At 37.1% G+C, this 26,829-nt stretch overlaps 1 protein-coding gene across 8 annotated transcripts in view; it reads right to left on the reverse strand.

The window, feature by feature from the left end:
* The window catches only part of ATP8A1 (ATPase phospholipid transporting 8A1), a 238,183-nt gene that overhangs the window by 133,598 nt on the left and 77,756 nt on the right, over nt 1–26,829 (reverse strand). For 6 of the 8 annotated variants that reach the window (XM_070791374.1, XM_070791370.1, XM_070791371.1 and 3 more), the window contains 6 exons: nt 26,583–26,660; nt 24,739–24,827; nt 18,766–18,810; nt 10,010–10,082; nt 7,067–7,172; nt 4,490–4,572 (listed from right to left, as the gene is read on the reverse strand). In XM_070791374.1, coding sequence (XP_070647475.1) covers nt 4,490–4,572; nt 7,067–7,172; nt 10,010–10,082; nt 18,766–18,810; nt 24,739–24,827; nt 26,583–26,660 — 474 coding nt within the window. The remainder of the gene's footprint in view (nt 1–4,489; nt 4,573–7,066; nt 7,173–10,009; nt 10,083–18,765; nt 18,811–24,738; nt 24,828–26,582; nt 26,661–26,829) is intronic. The other 2 variants (XM_070791372.1, XM_070791373.1) reach the window with 1 other exon arrangement.

Consider the following 26,829-nt stretch of genomic DNA (forward strand, 5'->3'; position numbering starts at 1 on the left):
GAAGACCAGAGGCTTTGCTCCATAAAGTTTCTTTTGTCTAGAAGTTGGCACCTGAAGCTATAGTATTGTTATTGTATTTGTACTAAAGGCTAGGCCCCAATACCCCACAACTCACTTGGCCCCCTACATTCTGGCAACCAGATATTTCCTGGCAGAAGGGTGGAAGACTGTTCTCTCGGGAATCTATAAACCCGGGTTGAGTCCTAAAGGTACAGATAACCATGATTTCCCAAATGAATCCCACCAGACCACCCCACAGTGAAGCCCAATGTTGACAAATACCCTCTTATACTCAGAACTGCCATACTGCTGCTAAGTCGCTTCAGTCGTGTCCGACTCTGTGCGACCCCATAGACAGAAGCCCACCAGGCTCCCCTGTCCCTGGGATTCTCCAGGCAAGAACACTGGAGTGGGTTGCCATTTCCTTCTCCAATGCATGAAAGTGAAAAGTGAAAGGGAAGTCGCTCAGTCGTGTCCAACTTTTAGCGACCCCATGGACTATAGCCTACCAGGCTCCTCCATCCATGGGATTTTCCAGGCAAGAGTACTGGAGTGGGGTGTCATTGCTTTCTCCGAGAACTGCCATATCAACTTGTAAATTCTTTACCCTTAACCGTGAGAAAACCAAAGATGAACAGATATCCAAGGACAGCTATTATCATGGATCACAGATACCCAAAACAAACAGATAAGAGCAGTTTGGAAGAAAGAGAATTCCAAAAGAAAACAGGCTTCCTGATGGGCACAAAGGGCTGGTGGACAGGTCCTGGATGCCTCTTTCCTCCATTTCCACACCAGGATTAGGTGGTTTGTCATATGCTTCTGTGGGGCATTTTCTGTTGGATCATTGGAACTGGATGGGTGTGGATTCCTGGAGGCATAAAACCTTCTGCAGTGTTTTACACCCTTGGAAATATTGCTAGATCCACCAGTATATGCTTGTTAATGGGACCCGTGAAAAAACAAAGATAATGTCTGAGACAAAAAGCTGCCTGTAACAATGGTCATGCTTCTGTGATTAAGATTCACATCCTGTGATGCTCTTTGGTGGCATAGAAGGAGACTGGCCTTATTTCTCTGCATATTGCAGCTCTCATCAAAGATCTTGCATAGCCTATTACGCATCTCATATGCAAGTGGTGCAGTAATTAAATGCTCTTCTTTTCTCCTAAGTAGAGAATGAGAAACTCCAGAAAGGAAATGTGAAAGTTGATGTTTAATTTTTGGTGAAGTATGCTTCTCCCAGTGCAATAATCAAAACAACTATAATGACAGCTTAATACCATTTTATGTTCCAGTAAAATGATATGCTTATTTAAACTGTTTGTAATTAAAAAAAAAAGAAAACATTAAAAAAATCATTATTCCTCTCAGAGAAGTAACATTAATACAACACCTATGAAGGAAAAACAGGATACTATTTAAAAAATTAATATTGAGAAAACAATAAAAGCTTCTGGAAGCTAAAACATGTAATATCAGAAACAAAAAGAAAATCAATTGAAGTCTAAGAAGATAAAAGAGAGGAAAACTTCCAAAAAGTAGAACAAGAAGGCAAAAACACGAAAAGCAGGACAGAAAAGTTAAAAGATGTGCTCAGGAATTCTAAAAAGAGAGAGCAGAGAAAAAAGTGGAAGAAAAATGAACAGACTCATTCAAGAAAAATTTCCAGAATGGAAGGATGTAGAATTCCAAATGGAAAAGTGTCCACTCAGTGCTCAGGACAGTGAGTTAACATATTCTCACTACGGTATATGGTTGTCAAATTTCAGAATTCTTGGGATAAAGAAGATCTCACAAACTTCTTGAGGGAGGCAGTGGGCAAGTCACAAAAACTAGAGTCACAGTGGCTTCTGACTTCTCAGTTAGGCATACAGGAAGCCAGGCAATAAAAATTCCTCAGGAAACTGATTCCCACCCTGGAATTCTCTATTCAGCAGGACCACCAATTAAGTATAAAGGTCAGATAAAAATGTTTACACTTAAAAGGGCTAAACAACAAGTAATTTCCCATGTGCCTTTTCTCAAGAAGCCAATAAAGAAAGTTGTCCACAAAAACAAGCATAGGCCAAGAACAAGGAAGACATGGGATTCAGAAACAGAAGATCTAACACAGGAGAGAGTTAAGGCAAGTCCGCAGGGAGACAGGAAAGCACTTCCTCTTGAGAACCATGAGTGAGACTGAGCTGTGCACCACGGCAGCGTGGAGCCCTGAGTCAGGAGCTGGGCTTGTTAGGGCTGTCACTACTCTGACTTCTGCTTCTGTAACACCTTTTCAACAGGATGAAACGGACAGAAAACATGTTCTACCAATGTCAGGTTCTAAGAAAGAAATTTTGACTTACGGGAAATAGCAAGTCCAAAACAGGAGACAATCAAAAGGAATTCCAAGTGCCATAGAAGCTGACCTCTGAGCAAAACTGGCCCGGAGTAAGGAGAACAGGGGCGGGGTGGGGTCTCAAGGGAAAGACTGCAACTGCCCACTGGCCAGATTATCTGGTGTAACTGCACTGATAAAAGTACACTAAGAAGTTATGAAACAATTAGAACAATTAGTAATAGGTAGAAAGAAAATGTTGCACTTGGAAAAAACATAAGAGATTTATTTTTAAGAATTAAAGAAAAAGATTATTTTCAGGAGATAATTTTGTATCTGAAAACACAAAATTAAAAACAAAGAAAATAAATGCTGAATAAAACAATGTTTTGCTAGGAATATCAATACAGGCATAATAACATAAACACTAAATAAAAATGCTTAATGAGATATAATTTATATACAATACTGTACACAGATCTTAAATATGTAGTTCAATGAAAATTCTATAGTTTGATAAAGGTATACTTGGTGTAACCACCACCCCAATCAAGACACAGAAAATTTCCACTGTCTTATAAATTCCTTTGCCCCCCTTTCCAATCTCCCACCTGTTGAGATAACCACTGCTCTGAATTCTAAGACCATAAGTCACTTTTTTCTGATCTCAACCTCGACATAAATGCAGAGTATGCAGCTCTCTGTGTCTGGCTTTTTTTCCTTTTTCTCAGCCTGTTCCTAAGACTTATCAATGCTGGTAATGAATCAATCATTTTACTCTTTTTTTACTGTTCAGCTCTTCCACTGTGTATCACAATTTGTCAATTCATCCTCCTAGTGATGGACATTTAGTTTGTTTCTAGCTTTTGGCTACTGTGAATACAGCTGCTATGAACATACCATGAAACACTTCTCTGTAGACACATGCTTTACTTCTTCTGGGGAAGTATAAGTACAACTGCTGCATCAGGCACATGTTTACCTGTGCTGGAAAATTCTAAATGGTTTTCCAAAGGGGCTGTACCATCTTACACATCTACCCGCAACATATAGGTGAGCCCCTTGCTCTGCACATTAGGTGCTGTCATAAATTTTTTTAAAAAATATAAATCTATTTATTTTAATTGGAGGCTAATTACTTTACAATATTGTATTGGTTTTGCCATACATCAACATGAATCCGCCACGGGTGTACACGTGTTCCCAATCCTGAACTCCCCTCCCACCTCCCTCCCCATACCATCCCTCTGGGTCGTCCTAGTGCACCAGCCCCAAGCATCCTGTATCTTACGCCGAACCTGGACTGGCAATTCGTTTCTTATATGATATTATACATGTTTCAATGCCATTCTCCCAAATCATCCCACCCTCTCCCTCTCCCACAGAGTCCAAAAGACTGTTCTATACATCTGTGTCTCTTTTGCTGTCTCGCATACAGGGTTATAGTTACCATCTTTCTAAATTCCACATATATGCGTTAGTATACTGTATTGGTGTTTTCCTTTCTGGCTCACTTCACTCTGTATAATAGGCTCCAGTTTCATCCACCTCATTAGAACTGATTCAAATGTATTCTTTTTAATGGCTGAGTAATACTCCATTGTGTATATGTATCACAGCTTTCTTATCCATTCATCTGCTGATGGACATCTAGGTTGCTTCCATTAATGTTTTTAATTTTACTTTTCTTGGTGGGTATGTTGCAGTGTCTCACTGAGACTTTAATTTGCATTTCCCTGATGATTAATGATGTGTTTTCATGTGTGCACTGGCCATCTGTATATCTTCTTTTGTGAAATGTTTGTTCCAATCTTTTGCCCATACAACATCTGGGTCCAAATACTTGTTTAATCAAGCATTGTAATATAATTATACTACTACTGGAAAGGGATGGTGAGTCAAGAGAAATAATCCCTCATTTAATATAACTGAATAGAAAGTCAGTAGATATGTCTAAAATTGAAGAATTGAAATATATTTCATTCATCAACACATTAAAAAAGGATGTATAAATGTCTGAAGAAACAGCTAAAAGAATAGAAAAGTTGTTGCTTCTGGAGAGGAGAACTAGAGTAGGGAACCTCTGTTTTTATTGTGAGCTTTTTGGTATTATTTTATCTTTGAAGCTTGCATGCGCATTGCTTTGATAAAAAAGAGAATTAAATAACTTACTGAATCTATAATCACTGAGTCAGGCGTTCTTCCAGTGAAAACAAAATTCAACTGCTTGGCTGCTCTGACCAAGGCTCCCTCATCTGTTTTAGGCAAACAGAAGAAAGCAAATACATGGTGAAAAAACTTATCCCAAATATGAGAGTGAAAGAAAAGTGAAAGTGAAGTTGCTCAGTCGTGTCCGACTCTTTGCGACCCCATGGACTGTAGCCTACTAGGCTCTTCCATCCATGGGATTTTCCAGGCAAGAATACTGGAGTGGGGTGCCATTTCCTTTCCCAGGAGATCTTCCTGACCCAGGGATTGAACCTGGGTCTCCTGCATTGTAAGCAAATGCTTTATCGTCTTAGAGTAAGATATCCCAAAATATGAGAGTAAGACTGCAATACAATAGTCTGCTTAATTTTAAAATGAATTAAAGTTCTTTTTATTCTGACTCCTGTTTTTGAAATCCATTTCTTTTAAAATCATATGACAATGCCCAGGGTTTGAGTAGAATGATCTTCAGAATCTGAGACATGTATAGACCCCAGAGGCATATTCTTGAGGGCTAAGTCTCACTGTTAGCCAAACAGACCTAAAAAGGATAACTTCAAAGTATGTCTTGGTCCAGCATATTCTCCACAAAACTTTTCTTAAAATAAATGATGTGTACAAATGAGGAAACCCCATAACAGCAACAACATGGATAGAAGGCATCATGCTAAGAGAAATAAGTCAGACAGACAAAGAAAAATACTGTATGATCTCACTTATATGTGGAATCTAAAGAAAAAAGAGAAGAGAAACGCACCCACCTCAAACTCATGTAAAAAGAGATCAGATGTGGTTATCAGAGGTGGAAGGTTGGTGAAGGGGAAGTGGAGAAAGGTGATCAAAAGGTACAAATTTCCATTATAACATAAATAAATACTAGGGATACAGTGATGTATATCAATTATTTCTTAATTAAATTGGAAAAAAACGAGTGGCACAAAAGTACCTTCTTAAGTTTTATCCTTTTCCTCCTAAAATGCTGAATGTAGGAAAACTATTAATAACACTACGAATATTGAGGGGTCAGATGGTAAAGCGTCTGCCTACAATGCGGGAGACCCAGGTTTGAGCCCTGGGTTGGGAAGATCCCCTGGAGAAGGAAATGGCAACCCTCCAGTACTCTTGTCTGGAAAATCCCATGGACAGAGGAGCCTGGTGGGCTACAGTCCATGGGGCCACAAAGAGTCGGATACGACTGAGCGACTTCACTTCAAATGAATTGATGTTTCATTGTATTACATATTATTCACTCTTATCACCATGTTATATCAGAACTTTTTTGTTTTAGGGGGAAGGGTGTGAGAGAAAACATCCATACAGTGTCTGTCTTAATGATAGAGAGTGTATCTTATGGTTTTTAGGAATCTGGTATATTCTACAAGGTTGCAGGTGCTGGTTTGTAGTACAGTTTAAAACACGGGGGACGGGATAGTTAGGAAGTTTGCAACTGGTCTGTACACACTGCTGTGTTAAAAACGATAACCAACAGGGACCTACTGTATCATAGCACATGGAACTCTGCTCAAAGTTATGTGGCAGCTGGATGGGAGGAGAGTTTGGGGGAGAATGGACACATGTATATGTATGGCTGAGTCCTTCTGCTGTCCACCAGAAACTATCACAACATTATTAATTGACTATGCTGCTGCTGCTGCTAAGTCACTTCAGTCGTGTCCGACTGTGCGGCCCCAGAGACGGCAGCCCACCAGGCTCCCCCGTCCCTGGGATTCTCCAGGCAGGAACACTGGAGTGGGTTGCCATTTCCTTCTCCGATGTATGAAAGTGAAAAGTGAAAGTGAAGTCGCTCAGTCGTGTCCGACCCTCAGCGACCCCATGGACTGCAGCCTTCCAGGCTCCTCCGTCCATGGGATTTTCCAGGCAAGAGTACTGGAGTGGGGTGCCATTGACTTCTCCTAATTGACTATACTCCAATACAAAATAAAAAGTTTTTTTTTTTTAAAGGAAACATAAAAAGTTCCCTAAAGTGTGTTCCTTCTTTTCTAAAATCTTAGTCATTCAAATTGGCTATTTACCCAATTTTACACTGAAAATAAGCCTAAGTATGGAGTCTCTTCTCTAAGTGTAAAGCTCTTCTCATTCAAGTAAATACACAGCAAACTCCTTGATTATCATTTCCAAAAGAAGAAAAGTTGGTATTCTAAAATCAACACCATTCAGGTAAACAGTTCTTCCTTTTTCTGCCAGCTTATGTGAAAAAGCAGTTTATGACCAATAGTTTTTTCTTAATAAAGAAGGGAAAACTTACTATGCACTTAGAGTACCATTTTTTCTAACTTGTATGTATTTTGTTATTCAAATTTCCATGTAACATGTTATATAACAAATATTACAGTTATAGATTTTAAAATATGTACATATATGTATAATTTTGAAAGCCAATGTTTCTAATTAGTAAATAACATTTTTATTCTAAAACTAAAGTGACCTGGTTGTTTTACTTCTTCAAATTAAATTCTGAACAACCTCATATTTCAGAACAATTTTCAACCAAGAAATACATCACAATTGCTTCATTTGTACCTGGAGATGCTGCCTGGTAAATAATCTTATCACCTTCCCGCTCTGGTACTGCCGTGTGACACACGGCCATCATTGTAAGAAATTCACATATTATTGGTGCAGTGGGCTGTAAGAAATAAACACACCATTTAGCCCCTTCCATTTAACCATATGACACAATGATAGCAGTATTACTTCATGTATATTGAGTGCAACTGTTAAATATTGAGAGTGAAAGTCAAGAAATCAACACTATGAAGAGAAAATATTTTTTACTAAAATCCTTCATTTTTGCAACCTCTTCATTCCTTTTCTAAACATTTATATAAGGCCACCTTGTCTTGTTGAATAGAAACAGCACAGTGAAAAAGGCAGATATAGTTGAATCCTGTTATTAGAGGACAAGAGAGGAATTCTAAAATGTTCATTTACCTGGTTCTAATTTCTGATCAGATCTAAATCTTAGGCATCTAATCTTACTGTGGTTCCACTACTTTGGGTCGCAGTGATGATGGCAGAGGATTCCTCTACAATGCTTTGGCCTCTCTTTCCAAAAACAACAACCATAACCTGACTAGTGTCCTACTAAATAAAAAAGGGTTGACTGAGCAAGTCCTGTGTAGTTATGGCCTGAGGAAGACAGGATCCTTTCTGCAAGGAGTTTTTGAGTTTATAAGAGAATAGCAACCAGATTTTCGAAATTAAACATCTTTTCTGGTTTCTGATGAAGAAAAGTGTCACTCGAATTAATAAAGGAAAAAAATTCCTCCATGATCTTGGAACAAAAAACTAAAATGACTGGAAAGGTACATCAAAACATTATTTGAAAAAAAAAACAAACAAACTGGTGTTCAGGCTAGAACAGCAGACAAATCAGACAAGGTCCCTGATGCTTTGACCTGTGGGGAAAAGAGAACATAGATAAACAGTACACAAGTATCATTTATTTAGGGGCTTTCCTTGTGGCTCAGCTGGTAAAGAACCTGCCTGCAATGCAAAAGACCTGGGTTTGATCCCTGGATTGGGAAGGTCCCCTGGAGAAGGGAACAGCTACCCACTCCAGTATTCTGGCCTGGAGAATTCCATAGACTGTATAGTCCATGGGGTGTCACCAAGAGTTGGACACGACTGAGCAAATTTCATATCATTTATTTATACTGTGAAGAGGGTTACAAAGGATAAAATGTATGAAAATCATACAATATGATTTGGGTCAGTTTGTGGTTGTTCTCAAGACAATGTGATCTTTAAGCTGATCAAGTTTTAGCCTCATGAAGTACTAAGCACAGTTTTCCATCAAGCAGGAATAACACATGACTGAAAAGGTCCTAAAGGAGGAAAGAATGAAGCATGTATGAGAAAATAAAAGAAAGCCAGTATACACTGAGGAGAAAGAAAGGGAGGGTAGGTCCAAGTGAGGCTGGTGACTTAGGCAGAGGTTGGATCACACAACTTTGTAAGTTGAGAGGGAAGCCAGAGAGTGGTTTTCAACAGGGGTGTGTTGGGACTTGATTTCCACTGGCATCATTCTAGCTGCCATGTGCAACAAGGATGGGAAGGGGTGAAAATGGAAACCAGGAGAAGGGTTATGAGGCTGTTGTGGCAGTTTACCTGGAGGATGCTGGTAGTCTTGACTGGGGTAGAGAAAGTGAGAATGAGGTGAAGAAGACATTTAGGACATGTTCTAGAAAGTCATGGGCTTCCCAGTGGTGCAGTGGTAAAGAATCTGCCTGTCAATTCAGGAGGTGCAGGAGATGCAGCTTTGATCCTGGATGGGGACGATCCCCTGGAGGAGGAAACAGCAACCCACTGCAGTGTTCTTGCCTGGGAAATCCCATGGACAGAGGAGCCAGACAGGCTATAGTCCATGGGGTCGCAAAGAGTTGGCAACAACTGTGCGACTGAGCACATGCACGTGTACACATACACACAAGAAAGTTGTATTGACAAGGGCTTAGTGATTCATTACAGATCTGGAGATGGAGAGAAGAGACATAACAAAGCAACCCTAAGTTCCTAGACGGAGTTATAAGATAGTTGATTGTGTAACTTACTGAACCTGAGAACACAAGAAGGAAGAGGTGGGTCTAGGTCTAGATTTTGTGGATCTTGAAGCTCATGTTCTGTTGAAAGCAGAAATATCCACACGAATGCGCTGCTAGGGCCCCGCCCAGGGGCATAGGTGGCACGTCCACCAGTGCCAGGTAGGGACTAGTTTTGGGGTGATGAGCATGACTTCAAGTTTTGATGCACTGAGCTTGAAGTGATTGTGAGAAAAAGTTGGGGATTTAAACCTACGTGCACTCAGCTGCATCTGACTCTATAGGCCCATGGAACTGCAGCCCTCCAGCTCCTCTGCCCATGGAATTTTCCAGGCAGGAACACTGGAGAGTGTCATTTTTTCCTCCAGGGCATCTTTCCGACCCAGGGATTGAACTCAAGTCTCTTATGTCTCCTGCATTGGCAGGCAGATTCTTTACCCCTAGTGCCACTTGGGAAGCCCTTAAACTTCAGAGATCATATCATTTGATCAGGTGGAATTTAATCAGGTGGAATTTAATAAGTATCAGTAACTTTATAAGTGGAATACTCACATTGGGTGGCAGATGTCTAAAGTTCTTACTGTATAGATTTAGCACTGGCCTATAATTTTGAGCAAGTAATTAATTTCTATAGATATTCTGAAGTTGTTAACAATGAGTTGTTTCATATAAATAGAGCTCTAAATTATCTAGTATTTTTAAAAAGCAGAGTATCAATAAATGACAGTGTTAAAAGTAAATTTCTAAAAATCACAGATCCGTGTTGGCCAAGTAAAAATAATTTAGAGACAACAGATTTTTATAATTATTAAAAATGATCATGAAAGTAAAAAATGGAATATATAAGCATGGAAGGTAATTCAGAGAAACACTCATTAGTTTTCATTTATTAATGAAAAGATAATGGTACTATGCTTCTTACATGATTATTTTGGAGGTTTTCCAGCAATGATGAATCACTAAATGTTTTTTCATCTCCAAACTGTGAGTTCTGCCTAAAGGGGAAAAAATGGAGCATATTTAATTCATTTATACAAGCCCATGGATCTATCTGTAAATTACTTTTAAAATAAATCATTATGCCTACAAACTCTTAATAAATTAAATCTAATAAATTAAGTATAATTTAGTCCACATTTCAAATAAGATATCACATATTTCATGATTGAGTCATAGGATATTTTCAAACATTATAAACTGTGAAAGCCTTTTTCAGTGTTAATAAAAAATAGCATTTTACTGTTCATTTTCCTGGAGTAAAATTATGTTGTAGCCATATGAAATTTAAAAAAAATTTAATTAAAAAAATGTAACCAAACTGCTAATATACATGGAACTGAATTTTTTACTTTCATAATTTTTCCAAGGTTTAAAAATTTTGAGAATTAATGGAGTTATTATAAAAATAATACTGTTTTACTTTAGCCATAAAAATTTATTTGCAGTGAGTAATACTATATGATTACCATATGAAACAAAAATATGAATAAACTGATTACACACTTCATTAACATTTATCACTAACAAATATCTTACATATTTATGTACATATTACAGTTACTCTGTAAAGGAGAAAAAAGCCATAAAAGTATATATGTGGTTTTGTGTTGTGGCTGTCTTCAGATCAGCAAACTTGAACTCCATATGAAACAAATCAAATGAGAATTGCCTCTATAATCTAGCTCTTACTAATTTCATAGCCATGCAATTTAATATCAAAATGTTGAGATTCAAAGGAAGGACAAGGAACATTTAAGTGGAAATGTCAAACCCCAAGAGTATACTTATTACAGTTCAGTGAAAATATATAGATCTAAAGCTTTTGTGCACAGAAGGAAATTTCAGAAGTCGTTGAGGAAAAAATAATGTGTTCAATATTAAACAGCTGTAATCTAGAAAGCTTTTAATCATAATTTTTACAGGTTACAAAGAGAATTATCAGTGCCGATGTGCCAAATATCAAGTTTCATATTTTAAAGCCAGCTATTTGAAAGGAAGGAGAAATCATTGAAGAAAAAAAAAAAGAATGTAAAATAATTTAACCTAAACCAGATCATCAATATATGTAAATATCTTTTTAACCATACACCATAAAAAGAAGTTAGAATTTTACTGTAAAACACATCTTTATTAATGTGTAACACTTTGATCTATTAATTCTCAATATTATAATGCACCTTTATTAGCACATAGATTAGAATTCTCAAAAACATCAGTAGGAAACAGAATGAACACATTTTATTATTATTTTAATAATAATAATTTATTTATAAAATAAAAAATTAATATCTATTAATTAAAACTCCTCCTCTTCTTAGTTTTAAAGATGAAAAGAACTTTTAAACAACTTGTCAATTGGCAGGCGGAAAAAATTAACATACATTTCTCCTCTAAATATTATCATTCTCAAAAAGTTTATTATTCAGGGCTCTATAAAATCTCCCTATTATTTATAAAATGTATTCATTATTGGTTCTTAGTTATATTTTCGCACTTATTTGTTAGATAAATTGAAATGTCAAGGAATATTCACAGTAACAACTTGCATGTGGAGGTCTATCTTCCTTCTAAAGAATTCTGGACTAAAAGCTTTTATAAATTTGAAGATGTGTCTTATTAATCTCACCAGTAATTCTTTCACTTCATAAGTCACAGTTACCACAATTGATAAAACTTTCAAATGTATTTATAACAAATAACACTAGATATGCAACTGAAATGTTGACACGGACACATCCTTCCCTCCATTCACCAGTGAAACCTTCTGACGCAGAAAATGCTAACACTTCTCCCAGAAAGGAGCTTCCTTTCCAAGATCATAAACCCATCAGCATTTCATCTGCTAATTACACAGCTTGGTCTGGATAACTCAGACATGGTGCTCTCATCACCCCTGTCTGAAATCTCACAAAATGTTCACTTTTAGTAAAAGTAAACAGATAAAATTAGGAAGCTCAAAAGTCATTTCAAAATAAGAACCAATAAATTGTTAGCTGACAAAGTTATTTGAATTTGCAAACTGTGCATACATAAAAGTGTAAGCCGACATCTACATTTTGTTAAAACTTTCCATAGAAGTTTTCAAGTGACACTCTGCCTTATAAGGAGACAAAGAAATTATGGTGTTTTGCAAAAAGCAATAAGGCAGGGGGTGTAACAGTAAGATAAAGTGAAAAATGAGCAGTTAACCCACAGTGTCATATAATTTACTGCTTCTTGTAGGCTGATTTAAAAGCTATGATACATTGCAAATAATTATTTCCTAATCATCCAAAAATGAAGAATCCTAATAGCAATAAAAAATGAGAAGATTCAGAATTTTATGGATAAACATAAATTACAATAAGTGTGGCCTGATCAGTATTGGGAACCAGAGAAGATCAAATTGCTAACATCCATTGGATTATAGAAAAAGCAAGAGAGTTCCAGAAAAACATCTATTTCTGCTTTATTGACTATGCCAAAGCCTTTGACTGTGTGGATCACAATAAACTGTAGAAAATTCTGAAAGAGATGGGAATACCAGACCACCTGACCTGCCTCTTGAGAAACCTGTATGCAGGTCAGGAAGCAATAGTTAGAACTGAACATGGAACAACAGACAGGTTCCAAATAGGAAAAGAAGTACATCAAGGCTGTATATTGTCATCCTGCTTATTTAACTTACATGCAGAGTACATGTTGAGAAACCCTGGGCTGGAGGAAGCACAAGCTGGAATCAAGATTGCTGGGAGAAATATCAATAACCTCAGATACGCAGATGACGCCACCCTTATGGCAGAAAGTGAAGAGGAGCTAAAGAGCCTCTTGATGAAAGTGAAAGAGGAGGGTGAAAAAGCTGGCTTAAAGCTCAACATTCAGAAAACGAAGATCATGGCATCTGGTCCCATCACTTCATGGCAAATAGATGGGGAAACAGTGGAAACAGTGACAGACTATTTTTGGGGGCTCCAAAATCACTGCAGATGGTGACTGCAGCCATGAAATTAAAAGACGCTTACTCCTTGGAAGGAAAGCTATGACCAACCTAGACAGCATATTGAAAAGCAGAGACATTACTTTGTCAACAAAGGTCCGTCTAGTCAAGGCTATGGTTTTTCCAGTAGTCACGTATGGATGTGAGAGTTGGACTATAAAGAAAGCTGAGTGCCGAAGAATTGATGCTTTTGAACTGTGGTGCTGGAGAAGACTCTTGAGAATCCCTCAGACTGCAAGGAGATCCATGCAGTCCATCCTAAAGGAAATCATTCCTGAATATTCATTAGAAGGACTGATGGCTGAAGCTGAAACTCCAATACTTTGGCCACCTGATGCAAAGAGCTGACTCATTTGAAAAGACCCTGATGCTGGGAAAGATTGAAGGCAGGAAGAGAAGGAGATGACAGAGCATGAGATGGTTGGATGGCATCACCAACTCAATAGACACGAATCTGAGTAAACTTCAGGTGTTGGTGATAGACAGGGAGGCCTGGCGTGCTGCGTGCAGTCCATGGGGTCGAAAAGGGTCGGCCATGACTGAGCAACTGAACTGAACTGAATCAGTTAATTTCATACATGACAGTGTGGACTAAGAGATCATGTCAAATGAAGAGATAAATAACAATTTTTATTTAAGTTAAAAAACAATTTAGGAGTAGAAAGGCCTAGTATTCAGAAAACAAATAGAAAACACGGTCTGCATAAAGCTAAAATACTTCTGCATAGCAAACACTATTACAAGCAAGTCAAAAGCCAAATGACAAACTGGGAAGAAAACTGTTTCCAACACATAAAATGGTTACTTTATTCAAGATGAAACATTAATTCACTCAGAATAAAAAGGGCTTATAGAAGCTAACACTAAAAAGATCAACAATGCAATAGAACAATGAGCAGAGGATATAAACACACAGTTCACAAAGGAAGAAATAGAAGTGGTTTTAAATATATATTCAATGTTACTGCATGATGAGGGAATTTAAATCTGAATGAGATTTAAATCTATCAATGTGGCAGAAATAGTTTGACAACTCTGCTGCTATAACCTTGGAAAAACAGTTAAACCATTCATCATTGATGAGAATGAAAATTGGTACAATTTCTAAAAAGGAATATTGGCAATGAAAGAGAAAGTCGCTCAGTTGTGTCTGACTCTTTGTCCCATGGAATTCTCCAGGCCAGAATACTGGAGTGGGTAGCCGTTCCCTTCTCCAGGGGGAAACTGCCGAACCTAGGGGTTGAACCCAGGTCTCCCACATTGAAGGCGGATTCCTTACCAGCTGAGCCACAAGGGAAGCCCAAGGATACTGGGGTGGGTAGCCTATCCCTTCTCTAGCTGATCTTCCTGACCCAGGAATCAAACCGGAGTCTCCTTCATTGCAGGCAGATCCTTTACCAACTGAGCTATCAGGGAAGACCCTGATATTGGCAATATCTAACAAAATTTAAAATCAATATAATCCTTTGAGATCCAGAAATTCCAGTTTCTGGAATTTCAGTCTATTCTGTACTTACAGTCCGGTGCAAAACTCTGTATGTACAAACTCATTCTTTGCAGCACATTTTTAACAGCAAAAGGTTAGAACTAACCCAAAGTTTTACCAGGGCGGCTGCTTAAAAAGACTGTGGTACATCCATATAATAATAATGGAACACTATACAAAAAATAGGAGGCTGTCCACGGAATATGGACAAATCTCAAAGGTGTATTGTCAAATGAAAAGCTGGTACCAAAGTGTGTACAATATGTTTCACTTTTGGTAAAAATGAGAAAGAAAATATATGCATACACAGTAGAATAGATCTGGAGAAATAAACCTGAAATGGGTTACACTGACTGCCTTCAGGTGGGGAAATGGAGGGTCAGAGATAGGGAAGAGATGTGTTACTGCATTATGAACTTAAATCAAATTTAAATTGAAGATTAAAAACCAGAACAAAATCCAACTATGAGCTGAAACATACATTCTACATACAAACTCAATGTATACATTATATACACACAGACACTACACACATGCATACATGGGAAGACAAAGGCAGTGTGGCTGAAAACACTGTTTTCTGAATGGATCTGTACCTTCTGGCTTTGAATAGTGCTACTGTTCCAAATCAAAATTCCTAAAAGGGTGATTTAATTTTAAAAAATGAAATTGTTGTTCAGCATCAGGTCAAGTCCAAGAATATAAACAAGTGGTTGAGTTCAATAATAATGTTTTTTTCTTAGACACTAGTTTTGATCAATGTGGTCTGCTTTTCTGTGTGGTTCTAAAGTATTTCTGAGGGCAATTACAAAAGACGAGTTCCAATAACATTCTGTGAAATGGTCGCTTGACTGGAATAAATAAATTACTTGTCAAAGTGACTACTCTGAAGACTAGCTAATCTGGATGTGTTAGGTTTCGTTACTATTCAGTCATACCTGTAAGAATGTTTTAGTGAGCCCAGTGATGGCAGCAGAATAAATAAATACCGCTCATTTCATACATAAATACAGACCAAAATGAAATGAGAAAAGAAGACCAGAAAATGGTACCATCCAGTGATACTGTGCTAATACTAAAAACCACAGTAAAATGAGTGAGCACGGAATACTTTGGGAGTTTCATCAAAGTAATAGTGGGGGAAAATACAGATGAACTGAAATTGGCTTTGAGTACATATTACTGAAGTGAGTGAATGAGTACATCTGTTTCCTACTATTATTTATGCTTGAGATTTCCACAAAAAAAATCAGAAAAAGAAAAAAATGTAACAAAATATATAGCTTTGGAATATAATCATATCTTAGGGCTACACAGATGCTTATAATAAGCTAATATTTTTGTGCAATCCTCCAAACATTGATACTGTCTAAAGAATGGTAGATTTTAATAGAAATGAATTAACCTTCAAGGTTATACGTCAGCTGATGGTACTTGGCAATAACAAGAAAACCATCCCAGTTCTGGAAGCAGTGGCTACTGGTTGGGAAATGATTTCATCTCTGTTAACTATATTAATAGATTTAAGCAAGTAGAGTTACAGCCATTATCCAATTATTTTTAATGTTAAGAAAGTGTTTTTGAAACTGTCACTGTAATAGTTGGCCATCAAATTTGACTAAATGTAAATAATCTACATATTTCTGTTGTTTAGTTGCTGAGTTGTGTCCAACTCTAAAAATCTACATACACTTATGTGTTAAATAATAAGTGTTTTTTAACTTGGTATTTTTGTGGCAAATATGGTTGAAGAATGATAGTGAAATACACGGTACAGGTCACAGATTTTATCTATGGAGTCAGTGAACTTCACATTGAAAGGTGAAGCTGCTGACAGTAAGAATCACCTTTCAGATTTTGGATTTATAGTCAGCTGTACTCTCCAGTTTACCCCTGAGGACCAGCAGCATGAAGATATAGCCAGGTTCCTGAAGCATACACTCAGTCAGGCCCACACTTTCAATCTTGGTTTCTCTGGCAATATGAAATCAAGTGGATCAGATCTGGCAAATGCCAGATTTAGGACTGGGCCAAGTTGTGTCCCCCTCCAGGCTAACTTCTCATCAATCAGTTAAACTATACTTGCTCTTGCTACCTTAACAAAACGAGAAAGAAAAAGTGAAATAACAAATAGTAAGGATATCTTTTCTCTAAATGCAGATATTTCTGAAGCTCTTTAAAGTCTATTGGAAGTGATATAACCACCACCTACTTAATATCCAGGTTGAGCAAAGTTTTAACTTTTTCTCCCATGTTTACTGGTTGTATACTTTGAGGGAAGTTACTTATTGGCTTCTCTGCCTAAATTTCACCAGCTTTAGAAGGCTCATGTCAATTACAACTCCTCAAATATGTCTTGAGGATTAAGTGAGGGACATTAGACCTAACACTCAGATACTCTTTTAAGCACTTTAAAAACAGAATTCATTTAATCTTTGCAACCTCCCTATGATGTCTACATTCTACCCGATGAGGACCCATTAGGATCAGGATGTGAATCTGAGAGGTCAGAATCGAAGTCTGCATCCTTGACAACTGCTCAGGACCCAGGACACAACTAAAGTTCAAGTAGTAGCTGTTCCTTCATCTTTGCTGCTTATAGCTAACCATTTGATAGATGAGGAAATCCAAGTAGATATTTAAAATAAAGCTTACTTTATTAAACAGTTGGCAAAAACCTTCCCTAGGGTTTATTTCTTAAGATATCATTAATATCTAAGTTTATACAGAACTGCAAGTGGAACTATACAAAAATCTATGAAAAACATGACATTTTAAAATTTGGAATTACCCAGTTTAGAATATCAAGTTTCCAGAAAGGGTGTTTTACATAAAAAACTTAAATAGATAAAATAATGTCTCTTCCCAATAGTGATAAAAATCATGAAACAACCTCTACTGAAAGTAGAATATTTTAAATGACCCAGATAAACAACTGTTAACATTTTCATCCAATCTTAATAAGAATAAGGTGAAGGTAATTTCCGTCTCAAGAAAAAGTGATTTATCTTAGAAAAAACATATATTCTAAAAATAAAAATATATATTCAATTCTATTGAAAGGCAACAAATAAAAAGATATAATCAAAATTTTAACTACATTCTCAAAAGATTAAGTAGAAGAGAATATCTACATCATTACACTTGAATTATCTACCAACAGTAAGATGTTTTGGCACATTTAAAAGACACTGAAAATTATTCAGTTGTGGATAGGTGTTGAAATGCATGACACTCCAAGCAATGAGCTTAAGTGTAATGAATCATCAGTTATCACATGAACCAAACAGCTGCCTCTGTCATTAACTGTAGGTAGTGTGAGGCTTATTGCAAATTGTTACCAAATCTCCACTTTATTGAAATAAAATCCAAGTTGAAAAATAAGGCTTAATCATAAAATACCCTGTGTCATCTGAAAACAGAAATGTAATCACATATAAAGCCATACTACTTTTTACAATTACCAGCATTAAAGAAATCTGCTTTCTGAAATTTCATTTGCCACCAGATTGCAATGAATTACTGAAATAAACTCATGTCATTCTAAATGAAAATGTAAACCATGGTGAGGATTTTAAAGTAAGACAAAAACCCAATATGTACTGAAATTAAGCTTATAAAATGCTATTCAATAATTCTAAAATTAATTATATTCCTGTTAACCCTAGTTATTGGTAGCATAATTTTCCAACATTTGTTCCAGATATTTCATTAAAAAATGTTTATGTTATAGCCTCCAAACAGACATAGCAAATTAATGAAAATAAATGTAAAGGAAATTTACAGTGTGTGGTTATGTTTCAGTAGCATTTTTCTGTAGCTCTGTAGAGTATACAAACAGTGGCAGAAGGTGGCAGTGCTGAGCTAAAAAAAAATAAATAAAATTTATGGAGCTGTCCCTGAAATCTTAGGTAGTCCACAGCCCAGGGACTCTAAGTTGATTGTTATAGACTTTATTATAGATACATAGCTCCATAAAACCAGCAAGCCTAAACTTTGAACTAAATGTTCATAAAATGATTAAAGGTTATTCAACAGGACATCAGGGCTATTCAACAGATTTGTTTTTACTCAGCAGATTTTAAGAACTATTTTACAGCATTGTCATCCTGCCTGATGAGTAATTTTTTTCAAAGTAGCAAAATGCATCTAACAACACAACAAAATGCAAACCTTTTAAATGGATCAATGAGACAGAAAGATCCATGCTGCTTACCATTCATCAGGAGAGCAGCCATAATCCTCAGGTTCAGGGACATGGCTTCAGAAAGCAAGAGGAGGGACACAAAGAAAGGAGAAAATAATCAAAGAAAGGCTGGAAACACAAAAGCATGAATAAGGGAAGTACTGAGAGATGGGTCAGTTAAGGAAATAAACTTTTAGCTGATTTGGAAAGAATGGCAGTTAGTATAGAAAGTATAATTTATGGTAACTAGGCAGATTTACAAAGTTGTTCTTTCCTCAAATAGCCAACTTGCCTCTTCACCATGAAATTTCCCAACTTTATGCACAGAAATCAGTATTCAGTAGAAAATATTAAACTTAGAGTTTAAATACAGGCTATAGCCAATGGAAAATTCATCACACAATGCATAATGAGAATAAAGTGCTTTAATAAAAAAAAAGCATGTTATTAAGAACAAACTATCACACTGATAAAATCTACCAAGTGCACTTCAGAAACAAATTTGACTGCCATGCAGGGGTGGCTCTTTACACAGGTATAGTAAAGTAAAGGTTAATCACACTGCTACAGCTAAAGAGCACCACAGCGTGAAAGATAAGCATTTTAAAAGATACTAAAAAATGTTCACTTAAACCATAACTCAGCCGTTAAACAATTTATTACGTCAAAAAGAAAACATTCATCAATACTTCATTTTCATCCATTAGCTCATCGGAGCACCGGATCTATGTATAGCTTTCAATTCAACCAGTGATGTGACAGAGGGGTCCGTAATACATGACACAGCAGATTTTATTTTACTTATTTATATATTTATTTACTAAAATTTTCTTTTTATTGTTTAGATTTTTTTCTCACTGTCTTGAGACATACAACACTGTGCAAGTGTAAGGTATACAGTGTGATTTGATACTAATATAGATTGCAAAGTGATTACCATCATGTGCCTGTGTGCTAAGCTGCTTCAGTTGTGTCTGACTCTTTGTGGCCCTATGGACTGTAACCCACCAGGCTCCTCTGTCCATCAGATTTTCCAGGCAAGAATACTGGAGCTGGTTGCCATGCTCTCCTCCAGCAGATCTTCTCGACCCAGGGATTGAACCTGCATCTCTTACATCTCCTGCATATCATAGTTTTAGTTAACACTCCTATCCATCACCTAATTACCATTTCTTTTTTTTATGGTGAGAACACTTAAAATCTCCTCTCTCAGCAGCTAAAACTGATTTCCTTATCTCTTGTTTCTTTCATTATACAAGGTCATTCAATAGTTTTCCTTTAAATTAAATTTATTAGATGTAGGTAGAGTTTAAAGATGCGGAGTTCAGTATAACATCATTGTTTTTGATAAATATACAATGTTCACTGAAAACTGGGGAAAATCCTCTCACTTCCTAAGTGGCCTCTATTTCTTACCCTTCCACCAAACTGGCCATGCACGGACCTCATCACTCTAAGGTACCTCCAAAGCATCAGCTGTCTCCGGTGCAGGCTCCACCCACCACCTTCACTCCAATCACAATGGGGGCAGTCTCCTTACTCACTGTCCTCTCTTCTACCAAAGGATGTTTTCAGATGCTTGAGGGGAAGGACTAAATGAGCCCTCAGTGAGCCCAGAAAAAGCCATGGCCTCCTGCCAAGCTCTGTGAAAACTAGATGCAGCCCAGTGCTCTAGGCAATCACTTCTCATCAACTTCAAGGCTTAGATGAGTCCCTGAACTACAGGAGGGGAGGGTCAGATGCTACCCAAGCAAAAGCACGGCACCAAGGTTCTGCCAAGTTCCCCTGGTGGTGTTCAGCAGCCCTGGATCTCCTACTGGGGAGGGGCTGGAGCCTCAGAGCTCAAGGCTCAGGGCTGCACTCCCCGGGTGTGGTTCAATCTTGGCAGATGTTCAGGGCTATTCTGAATGAGATGAGCAGCGGGTGATCCATACATCTGTTACTTTATTCTGTCTGCATGAGTTTCCTCAAGATCACTGCTCTAGCAGCTCTGATATGTACTTTCTGTCTGGTTATTTACCATGGGACGTCAGTGCTGTTACATCTGCTTGGTAAGTTCTTAAACTCCTTCTTGATCTCAGTGTTAAGCATCCCAGTGCCTGGTCTCAGTGATTAGATCACACCCCTCCACCCTGTCCCCAATCACAGCCTCATACAGACCATTGTACTGCATTATGATTTTTTAATTGTCTGCATGATGATTTAATTACATCCATTAACCTCCAATTAGACTATAAACTTTAGGGGGGTGGAAGCCAGGTGAACTTTGGCTGATCCTTAAATCCCCAACATCTAACAAAGTACTACATACTGTACATAGAGATGAACACTTGTTGAGGCATGAGAATAAATGAATGGTTTTTACCCAGCTTTATCCACCAGTCACAGTGAGAAGTGAGATACATTTATTGGTTATAATATAGACCTTGGGGCAATTTTGATAATTGTGAGGTTTCTCATGGTGAATTTCCTCTCAGATAAAGAAGTCACCGATTCTTTCAGCAAACATTGCTAAACAAAATATTGTCAAGTAAAACTACTCACATGCTATTTTCACATGTAAATAAAGATTATAATTAGGAGCATTTGGTATTCACTTAAAGGGAAAAAGTCAATGAAATGTTTTTAATACTGATTAAAATGACTTGCCCATATGAAAATATAATATTAATTGCCTTTACAGACTCTTAAAAAAACAAAACAAAACAAAAAACTTGTCCCAGTTCATCAGCTCATTCTAATAGTAAGATTTTAAATGATCAACAAAGACAGTATTTAGGACTGTAGCCGAGAATAGTCACTGTATTGAGAATTCTACCCACTGAACATAAAAACCTCATTACCTATTTCTGGCTTTCAAGTAACTGTGATAAAACTGAATTAGTATAAGAAGTAACTTGTTGAAATTATGCTTTAGTAAATGTTTAACAGCAGAATTTCTAGTTTGTAATAAGTTAAATTTATAAATATGATATCACAATTTATTTACATTTAATTAAAATCTAATGAAACAGTCTAACAAGTTTAATCATGGTGGTACTTCTGACAAAGTTAATCTTTACAAAACAAACATCATTGCTACGTGGGTACCAGGTGTGTACAAATCTCGTATTTCATTGACCATCATGAATCTAATTTAGGGCCAAAGTTAAAAGAAATGAGGGAAAACTTACTAAGACTAAATTTTGGAGCCTTATTTTAAGTGTTAAATATCTTCTTCCTACAAATCTATAAAATGCACTGAACGAGGCAAAGATTATACTATCAAGAGACTTCAAGTCTTGTCTTTCAAACTGATAAAAGCCAACAGAACTCATCTTGGACTCTAAGGTAGAAAGAGATTTTATTTTCTCAAAAAGTGCTTAAGAAGCATCAGCTCTGAAATCATAACCCCAAAGGCATTTGTTAGTATATAAAACTATGTGTTATTTTCCTTTGTTTTGCTAAACTCTGAGGGGACAATCTCTATGTTTTCTTCTTCTGGAGGTGAAAGTATACACGTGTATTAATAAGAGCTCCCCATATTAAACAATGTAACACACTTCCATGGGCAGACGGGACAGTATAACCATGTCATGGTTCCTTTAAACCAGGAGCGCCCAGAGGAAATGCACACAGAAAGGTGCTTCTCAGTCATTTCTTTTTCCTGTGGAGTTTGACAGAATTAAGTAATAGCTGTGTGTCTCTCCTACTGTAGTCAACTGAGTAGTCTAAAGTCTCTGTTTCTCTAAAGCTTTCATGTATCAACAACTCTCTGCAATGCTGACATCCCAACTGTCCATCAGAAATGCTTAGGGGAGGGGATGGGACAATTACTTCTGGTGTCAATAACTTTACGAGTTTTCTAGTATTGTTTCTTAAAGAAAAGGAGCCTTTGTACTTTTAAGTATTGTATAAATTTATCATATTGGGTGAGAGTCTGAGGTTTCTGAACTGGAAACTTCCAGAACATCTATATCTCTATGCAGGTACCATAAATATAAAATAATAAAAGGAAAAAAAATTCAATCAGGGTTAAGGATCCTATAAGCACATACATGATTTACTGGAAGTAGTTTAACAAGTTTCACTCAACAAGGCTCTTGGTATTCTTGAAAATATGATACATTATCCAAAGAGAAACCCATTTTTATTTCACAGTTAAAAACTGCAAATAAAGGAATCACTATTTTTAAATTTCTAAACATCACAGAATTTCAGATCTGAAAAGAATCTTGGAGTATGGAGGTCTCACCATACTCGTTTTAAAGAGTTCGGAATATTTGAATGGAACTGTCTAAGGTAATACAGTGAATTAATGACAAAGTTAGGACTATGACGCAAGTCTTGCAACTGCAGCTCAATGTTAAGAGATGTGGATTTTCCCAAGAGGAAATTTGTTTCATTGGAAACAATCTAAATCAGGACAATACTTACCTCTCTTTAACATTTACCAGTCTCAAACCCAGTCTATCATAATATGTAATACATGTGTTCATGACAGTATTACCCACAGACACATGAAGAACATTGTTCTTTAGAACTACTGCCTATAAGCGCTTAAGAACTTGTTCCAGGAATAAGAAAACCTTGTAAAATGGAAAAGAACACCTAGCTGTTATTCTGGTTCTCTGTTCTGATAGGTTCACAATCAATAATTACTAATTTGAAGAACTGGCTTATTTAACTGAACAAAGTAAAAAATGGACGTCAATTCCCAAAACAGAACCCTCTAAAAATAACATTTATGAATGCCAGCAGAATGTGCATAAAAACAAACATCACCATAAATTTGTCACCAAGTGTAATACAACAAACTCTAGAATCACAATAGGCTCTTCCTTCTCTCATCAGGGATAACTGCGGGTCAAACACTTAAGTGCAAAATGTCAGAGAGTGTGGCACACCTCTTCTGTACCAACAGGAAAACAAAGAGGCCTGAAGCAACTGGGGGAGGAGAGAGGAAGGTCTCTTTTGTCTAAAGGAACTGGGAGATCTTCAGATAAAGAGGGAAGATGCAAAAGGGTATCCCGCCCTGGAAATAGATAGTAAGCATGCTTCTTAAATTAGCAGCTTGTCCTTACAGTGTAAAATAGCCATTCAGTCAAATGTATTTTTAGCTTCACTTACCCACAAAGTTTGAAGTCACTTTCAGTCATCCTTTCTACTAACCCAAAGAACAGGGATAGCTGCCTCCATCTATTCCCCTTTACAGACCATGTAGGGGAGTAATCACATACTTTTAGAATTTTTTACCAAGTGGTTATTTATTTATGCTTTTACCTAAGGGCATTTTCATAATTCAGTACACTATTTTTATACTAGTTTACTGCTTAGAGACAGAGCAGGAGTGGGGAACGGGTAGGTACAAGCCAGAAAAACCCCAAAGCAAGTGTCCTTGCTTGCATGATTAAGATACCAGTCTTTCGCTGGGAAATTTGGTAAAAGGCCAAGATCAATCAACCAGAAGGATGTTTCATCTTTGATCATGACTTTTCAGGAGATGTAGAAATTAATTTTCTCACATTACCCTATAAAGGATTTCAAAAAGGAGGCTTTTGAAGTTTAGGCAAGCATACCTAGAAGTAAGATAAAAATGGGTACTCAACAAGCACATTCTGAAGGATAGATTCTATGACTGCAAAGAGGAGAGGTGATAAAAAGAAATCGAAGGGCTAACTTTCTCAGAGAAACAATGTGCTTTAACACAGGCAGGCCGCATGGTGGGTTTATGGCAGTGGAGAGGGAGTGTATTTATACCTTATTACCAGACAGAGATCTGCAGGGCAGCTCTAAATACTACAAGATTATTGGGTAGGGCGCCTACCTCATAGTAATTCCAAATGAAAAACAATACCAAGCTATAAAACATAAAATGTACATGTATGCTGAAGTCAAAATAGCTGCTTTCTAGATTAAAAAGAAAAAAACACCTTTCCTAAAAAGAACTCGCCCAGTTGTACCAAACTGTTAACACTAATTAAATGTGTACATCATAACTCTGATTAAAGGGAAAAAACTCACCCGTAAGCCACTCCAGCTATGGTGCACTTCTTAAACTGCATTACATTGCATGTCAAAGTACCAGTTTTGTCAGAAAATATATATTTCACCTAAAAAAATTAAAAATTTCTCATTAAAATTTCAGAGATCATTTTAAGCCAGTCTTTTATTGAAGGGCTTAAAAAAAAAAACAAAAAACCCTTTCATTATTATTCTTTTAATCAATTTTGTTACACCGCAGGGTCACAATGTACTGTGTTGTGCTTAGTCACTCAGTCATGTCTCACGCTCTGCGATCCCATGGAATGTAGCCTGCCAGGTTCCTCTGTCCATGAAACTCTCCAGGCAAGAACACTGGAGTGGGTTGCCATGTCCTCCTCCAGGGGATCTGCCCGATCCAAGGATCGAACCCAGGTCTCAAGCACTGTAGATGGATTCTTGAATGGTATTAACTGACTACTTTCTGCACATCATCAAGGAATATTTTCAACTATTTCTTCTAGATTTTTAGCAGTGAATCATATATGAAATGAAATTCTCTCAAGCTAGCAGAGAAACTACAGCCATACAGAATCTGTCTTAACAGTCTGAATTTGCACTAGTAAGTGCCTCTATTGTTACTTAACATGCGCTTAACTGCATTAGTTGCTTCAATTCTATTAGACTCTGCGACCCCCTGGACTGTAGCCCTCCAACTTCCTTGGTCCATGGGATTCCGAGCACTAAAATCTCTTTCAACACTTCTCAACAAAACAATTATGGGATTGGTGATGGCTTGCTTGATTAAAAATAACTTCATACAACATCTGAATTGGTAAGGAAAAAAAACAGCTTTGGTTTAAATGCTACCTTAAGAGTAAGACTTAGCAAATGGCAATGGCATAAGAAGAGTAGAATCCTTTCTTAGCTAACACATATAAATGAATTACAAATATATTTACTCCTTGGAAGGAAAGTTATGACCAACCTAGATAGCATATTCAAAAGCAGAGACATTACTTTGCCAACAAAGGTTCGTCTAGTCAAGGCTATGGTTTTTCCTGCGTTCGTGTATGGATGTGAGAGTTGGACTGTGAAGAAGGCTGAGCGCCGAAGAATTGATGCTTTTGAACTGTGGTGTTGGAGAAGACTCTTGAGAGTCCCTTGGACTGCAAGGAGATCCAACCAGTCCATTCTAAAGGAGATCAGCCCCGGGATTTCTTTGGAAGGAATGATGCTAAAGCTGAAACTCCAGTACTTTGGCCACCTCATGCGAAGAGTTGACTCATTGGAAAAGACTCTGAGGCTGGGACGGATTGGGGGCAAGAGGAGAAGGGGACGACAGAGGATGAGATGGCTGGATGGCATCACTGACTCGATGGACATGAATCTGAGTGAACTCCGGGAATTGGTGATGGACAGGGATGCCTGGCATGCTGCGATTCATGGGGTTGCAAAGAGTCGGACACGACTGAGCGACTGATCTGATCTGATGTGAATATAGTATGAATTATAAATTTGAAATTCCTGTTTGACTTGTACAACTTCATTGATAAACTTCCTCCCCCCCACTCCACCTCCTTCCTTTCTGATCAAAAGCTATGTACAATTTTAATACTGGGAGTTTATAACTCAAAAGCAGCCAATACTCTATATACTAATCAGATTATATACGAAAGGACATCTCTCTGTGAAATACCTTATCCTGAGAACAGAATATTCACTAAAAATGAAATTTGAGAGTTAGGTACTAACATGCACTTATTTATGCCAATCATTCAAAAAATGGAAAATCAGGAGCTGTCAATTCTAAAGTTGTCACATACAGCGGAAATTACACCAAATCTGACTTTGAGTTCAACATATCAATAAGAAGTTTAGTTTACCTGGCCAAGTTCCTCATTCAGATTAGATGTTCGAGCCATAGCAGCAGTGTCGGTTGGTTCATAGTGCATGTCAAGATCCTTAAAAGAAAAAAAAAGAGAGATATCATCAAATACAACTCATAATAAGAGATTTGAATACAATTTTATTTAACTGGTGAGCTATGGATGTAATACTCATCTCTTGCCATCTCTAACCATTTCATTATTTCCTAAAAAATACTCAATACAGAGTATCATATTTCTTAGT

Source organism: Bos indicus, chromosome 6, assembly GCF_029378745.1.
Source record: "Bos indicus isolate NIAB-ARS_2022 breed Sahiwal x Tharparkar chromosome 6, NIAB-ARS_B.indTharparkar_mat_pri_1.0, whole genome shotgun sequence".
In the NCBI taxonomy this organism is placed as follows: domain Eukaryota; kingdom Metazoa; phylum Chordata; class Mammalia; order Artiodactyla; family Bovidae; genus Bos; species Bos indicus.